At 41.0% G+C, this 6000-nt stretch overlaps 1 protein-coding gene across 2 annotated transcripts in view; it reads right to left on the reverse strand.

Annotated features, from left to right (window-relative positions):
• Positions 1–4790, reverse strand: part of aopep (aminopeptidase O (putative)) — a 79292-nt gene extending 74502 nt beyond the window's left edge. Inside the window, exons 1-2 of one of the 2 annotated variants that reach the window (XM_053625047.1) lie at positions 4497–4790; positions 1314–2146 (exon numbers count right to left, since the gene is read on the reverse strand). In XM_053625047.1, coding sequence (XP_053481022.1) covers positions 1314–2044 — 731 coding nt within the window. In that variant the 5' untranslated portion in view covers positions 2045–2146; positions 4497–4790. The remainder of the gene's footprint in view (positions 1–1313; positions 2147–4496) is intronic. The other variant, XM_053625046.1, reaches the window with a different exon arrangement.
• Positions 4791–6000: the final 1210 nt, after the last annotated feature.

The following is a 6000-nucleotide window of genomic DNA, read 5'->3' on the forward strand; positions in this document are numbered from 1 at the left end:
CTATATGCTCTTAAGTCGTTTTGGAGAAAATGTTAAACGTGAGCCTAACATGGTTTCTGTAGTTCACTGACAAAAACTTTTTAAACAGTTGAGAATTGTAGATTTTATCTGTCATGCAAGAGCTTCTTTTAAATAACTCCCTGTGATTGACCCATTAACATACAACACAACCTGCACAGACCCAGGCTGCATCCCAACCCACATAGCACAGGTCAAGTCATACGCCTTTAGTCGTGTAACAAATCAGAATATCTACGCTCTGGTCTTAAAGAGTAACCAGTTACAAAAGAGTATTAGCTAACTAATGAATATTAATTAAACATAGTGCATGTGCTTTAAGAATATTAAAAGTAGTTGGTGTTGTTGCAAAAACCCTGAGATCTCCCCGAGTCAATCCTGAGCTACTATTTATGACGAGTTTTACATGATATCTCCATGCCCATGTGGGTTTCCTCCAAGTTCTCCAGTTTTCATTCCCGTCCCAAAAACATAACTGTTGGTGGGCTGGCTATGTTAAATTGCTCTAGGAGTGAATGAGTGTGAATGTGTGTGCACGGTGCACTGAGATCAACTAGTGTCTCATCCAGGGTTTATTTCTATCTTTTGCTCAAAGTTACCAAGAAAAGTCTTTGGATCCACTCTGGCCCTGACTAGAATAACGCAATTAGTAAAGTGGAATGAATGATTATTAGCGTAAAAACAACATGTTTCAAAAGATATCCATCCATCGCTTATCCTACACAGGGTCACGGGGAGCCTGGAGCCTATCCCTTGGGACTCAGGGCACAAGGCAGGGGACACCATGGACAGAGTGCCAACCCATCACAGAGCACAACTACACACACATTCACACACTACAGACATTTTAAATATACCAGCCTACAATGCATGTCTTTGGACTGGGGGAGGAAACAGGAGTGCACGGAAGAAACCCCTGAAGCATGGGGAGAACATGCAAACTCCACACACACAGGGTGGAGGCGGGAATCGACCCCCCAACCCCTGAGGGGCGAGGCAAGCGTGCTAACTACTAAGCCACCGTGTCCCTCCTGTTTCAAAAACACTCAGGAAAAAAAATTCAAGAGGCCCATTAAATAATCAGAGTGTGGATTTTGGTTTTTAAGCCATATCATGCAGCTGCTACTGGTCTGAAAAAACATGGTGGAGTAAACAGTAAAAATATTACAACACTTAGTAATCAGAACTAAAGATGATTCAGAAGTACTGATAAAACAAAAATCATTTTGGTACACTAAATTCAGCCACATGTGCCAATGTGCATTTTTTGGCATTATTAAAATGTGTATGCTTACCCGCCATCCTGGTCCTTGGTCCACCTCACAGAGCCTCCTACGGGGTTTGTCTTGTACCAGATCCTGAGCGTGCGAGGGAACGCATGAGATGATTGAACCCCCTTCTTCCTGATTTGAAGACTCCACTGGTCCATGTGAAACAATAACGGCTCAGTTGGACTGACAGCACGGGCACGGCTGCACTGGAGATACAGATCCTGCTGCTGTCTCCATCTGGCTGAAGGAATAGAGATGAGACTCTGCACTAAACTAAATGATGAATCCTGAGTGGAGTCCAGAGCCACCTGGTCAAGCTTCCTGAGTTCAGAAACTGTACATATATCCACTTCTTCCACCTTGGACACCAACAGGTCACAACAGTCTAAAATCAAGGTGAAGTCTTTACTCACATCATCCCATGACGTGTTACTTGCATCATTTTGGCTTCCCTGTGATACCATCATTTCAGGTGCATGTGCAGCACTTCTAAAGTCTCTGGCTTTTTCACCATCATGAACATATGGAGAGTTTAGATCATTGTTGCGTGATGATGATACCAAGTCTAACTCCTCAGTCTTACTGGGTCCTCTACAAGGCTCTAGGAACAGGACAATACTGCCTCCAATTACCTCTGTCTGAAAGTCAACGCTGAGGTCCAGCACATAGTGTCTGACCAGGATGTGATTCGTGTTAGCTCTCAAAGGCAGGTCGTCCTTATTGGGCTCCAGATCATGCTGCTCATTAGACTCCATCTTTCAACATACATATCATTTTTTTTGGTCAGGATAACGCCTCAATACTCAATACTCATTCTCATTATTTATATTAATATCTCCATGCCTTGAGTAATCAATCTGAAAATGAAGAATTAAGAGTCATAAATACACTATATGGCCAAATCATTTGGACATCTGACATTCACATCCATATGCTGGGCTTCCACAAACTGTTGCCACAAAGTTTGATGCACACATTTGTCTACAATGACTTTGAATGCTGTAGCCTTAAGAAGTCCTAAGGTTCCAAAGGTGTTTCATCATGACAATACCCCTGTGCACAATGCAAGGTGCATGCAGATGGTTTGTCAAGGTTGGAGTGGAAGAACTCGAGTGGCCTGCACTTCAACCCCACTGAACACCTTTGGGATGAACTGGAATGCCGACTTTGCATCAGGCCTCCTCGCCTGGCATCAGTGCTTGACATCACTGAATGAGCTGAATGAGCAAATTCCCACAGCCACGATCTAAAATCTTGTGGAAAGCCTTCCCAGAAGAGTGGAGGTTGTTATAACAGCTAAGGGGGGATGAACTCTGTGTTAATGCTCATGGGTTTGGAATGGGCACAGTCAGGAGTTCAGATACTCTTGGCTATACAGTGTAGTACATGATTGCTCATGCTTCATGTATGAAGTTACAAAATGCAGATGCAAAATGAGAGCACTGGATGTTTTATCGGAATTATTCCTACAGAAATAATTTTTTTGGGGGGGGGGGGGGGGGCTAGAGACAAGTCTAGCTACTTTCTGAGTAGATGTTTAGAGACTGCCCTGCACTCAATAAAGCTTTCTAGCTCACATCACCGCTGCTGGATATATGAGCTCAGAGAGCAGGTCTGGTCAACTCACTTTCGGTGTATAAAGCCTGACTGAGCAGTGCTTGCGCAAGCCTATGTTCCCAATGACCAATCACTGATCACCATTGTTTGTCACACCCTCACACTTCTGCATTTTCTACTATTCCATCCATAACCATTTCCTTTATGTTTTTGTCTGCATATCTTGTAAATAACCAAATTCTTTGTTTGACTCTGTTGTGAAAATAGTTTGTGACTAAAGACTTCTCGGTTCTATAAGAAAAGTCAGTGTAATCTATTATTCAACAGCGTTGTTGATTTCTTGATTCTGATTGGTCTGAAGGTATTGCTTAATGCTCTATAACAGCACAGCTCTGACAGCTGTGATTCAAATCGCAGGTTTATATTAATGCACTCGTTCTAATACATCATAATATACATAATTTCATATAACTAGCATTCACAGGGACTTGTACAGTGGACATTATAGGGAATCTAAGGCTAATAATAAACATTTTAAAAATGCATTGTTATTTAACAAAGAACTACACATGATCACTGATATGGTATCGATTTCTGTAAGTAAGCATTTATTTGACGTTTATGGAAGGACATTTGGGTGTCAGTCCTTAATAAGAGTCAGTAAGAAACTTCCACCTTGGGATAGTATTCAGGACAGAGGATTTTACACTTGCTGGTTTCTTGGTTACAAAACAAGCCGTGTTCATATTAATTTGAACAGAAGGGGAAAAGAGAGGGGCTGATGAGAGGATGGCTGTTTATAGCTACTATAATGCAAGTGATAACATGAACTAATATCCCTGCTGGAAGAAAAAAAACACAAACCCTTACAGAATCTGAAATGGTTTCAATTGTTAAAATGGGAATTATATATTAGTTTTAATGGAAAATGTAATGGTCCCTTATGGTGTTCTCTATTGGTAATGTGTTGCCTTCTATTGGTAACATGTTATGTCTAGTGGATACCATTAAGAACCAATAATAGTAATGGTTTTAATAGTTAGCTGATGGTTTGTAATGGTATTTGTAGTGGAACCCATTCGAATTTCTGTGATTGGGGTTTTTTTCCACCAGGAATGTCTCGTGATGCTTCCACAACATTAAATATAAGTATAAATGGTCAAAAAAGCATTACGTGTCGTTGAGTTATACATTTAAAATCGCAATCGCTGGCAAAGATTTAGCAACGCTGTTGGCAACACTGGATCACAGCACGCTACATAACACTCTTTGACAACTCGGTCCCTTGAATGCACCCTGCAGCTGCCCGTGGGATTCATTGGAATAATATGAACATTAACTTATCTATTTTTTAATCAACAGAGACAGAATTGTTGCAGAGGTCAGCAATACAGAGACATTTTCAATACCATAACGGTGTCAGCTCTACTTCATAAAAAGTCAAAGCACTTTAACTGTGAGTTTTGGGTCAGCCTGAGAACTCGTGTGTATCATTAGCCTGCGTTTAGTCTTTTTTAAAAGCCTGCACTCGTTTATATCATGTTGTTAACTCAATATCTCAGGCGGAAATGACAAACAGTGTAGACAGCAACAAAGTAAACGTCTGAAAGAGTTTGTTGTATAGTGCACCAAGTTACTGCTTCTACAAACCTGAGACACTCAGTGACCGGTGTTCTTTTCCCCAACGGCAGACCGGACAATAACATCCCGCCTCCTGCGCTAGGATTTGACGTTCACGCCATATGCTGTGTGACTAATTGGATGAATCCCTTTGAGTACGAACTATTCAACCAATCCTAGCGCAGGAGGCGGGATTTGTAGGAATACGGGTGGAGAGGGAAAGTAACAACACCTGACTACCAACAGAAGGAAGCGGCGCACATGGTGTCGCATGTTAAAATACGTCATGTACTGCGCAAGGAAGTAGAGACTTGTCTGAAAGGCGTATTTAAAATGTCCTCTTACCCCCCCCCCCCCCCCCCCGAAAAAAAGACACACGCTTCAAAATGACATATACCATTGTAATAAATTCCTAAATCCAAAATTTAATCTTGTCATTTGCCTTGTCATTTCTGTAATTGCGCTGTGGAAGATACATAACATATTTTTCATGCAATTCTTCAAGTGCCTCCTGGAGAACTTTACAGGCCAGGTTGATAGAAAAAAAGATGTGGCTGCTGATACTTTTACTTTCACCTTAGACAATATAATGTCCGATATAACCAAAGACTGCTGTGTTCTGTTTAATTTGATTAATAACATAATTAGGGTGACCATACTTCCTGTTTTTCCCCGGACATGACCTCTTTTTCAGACCTTAAAAAAACGTCCGGCTGGGATTTCTAAATTTGAAAAAATGTCGGGGATTCAGTTTTAGTTTCTATTGATATTTCTGTTGAATAAATGATTGAAAAAGCAAATTTTCCTTGTGGTTTTGTTCAAGTACATCATCAATTTCTATGGGATGTACTTATTTTTTCCACATGACTGTAACTATAAGTCCTATACCATAAAGATAACTGTTTTGGTAATGATGGGTTGTGATTTAATGATCTTCTGGGTTAGCAGTGGTTTTCACCTTGCCACTCTTCCATGGATGCCATTTTTGCCCAGTGTCTTTCTGATAGTGGAGTCATGAACAGTGATCTTTATTGATACAAGAGAGGCCTGTAGGTCCTTTGATGATGTCCTTGGCTTTTTTGTGACTTCCTGGATGAGTAGTTGCTGTGCTCTTGGAGGAATTTTGGAAGGTCGGCCACTTCTGGGAAGGTTCACTACTGTGCCGAGTTTTTCCGCTTGGAGATAATGGCTCTCACTGTGGTTCTTTGGAGTACCAGAGCCTTTAAAATAGCTTTGTAACCCTTCCCAGACTGAAGTATTTCAATCACCTTCTTCCTCATCATTTCTGGAATTTCTTTCAACTTTGACATAGTGTGTTACTGGGTAAGACCTTAGAACCTACTTCACGCTGTTGGAAAAGTTCTACTTAAGTGTTGATTTGATTGAACAGGGTTTGCAGTAATCAGGCCTGTTTGTGTCGAGTTTTGGGGAGGTTTTTTCAGCAGGGATCTTGCTAAGACATTTTATGTTTTTTTTTATATTTTAATTTGCCATCCCATCCTTACATATCTTCAGCTGGAACAGATGACACAGC

The sequence above is a fragment of the Ictalurus furcatus genome, chromosome 5, assembly GCF_023375685.1.
Source record: "Ictalurus furcatus strain D&B chromosome 5, Billie_1.0, whole genome shotgun sequence".
Lineage (NCBI taxonomy): Eukaryota > Metazoa > Chordata > Actinopteri > Siluriformes > Ictaluridae > Ictalurus > Ictalurus furcatus.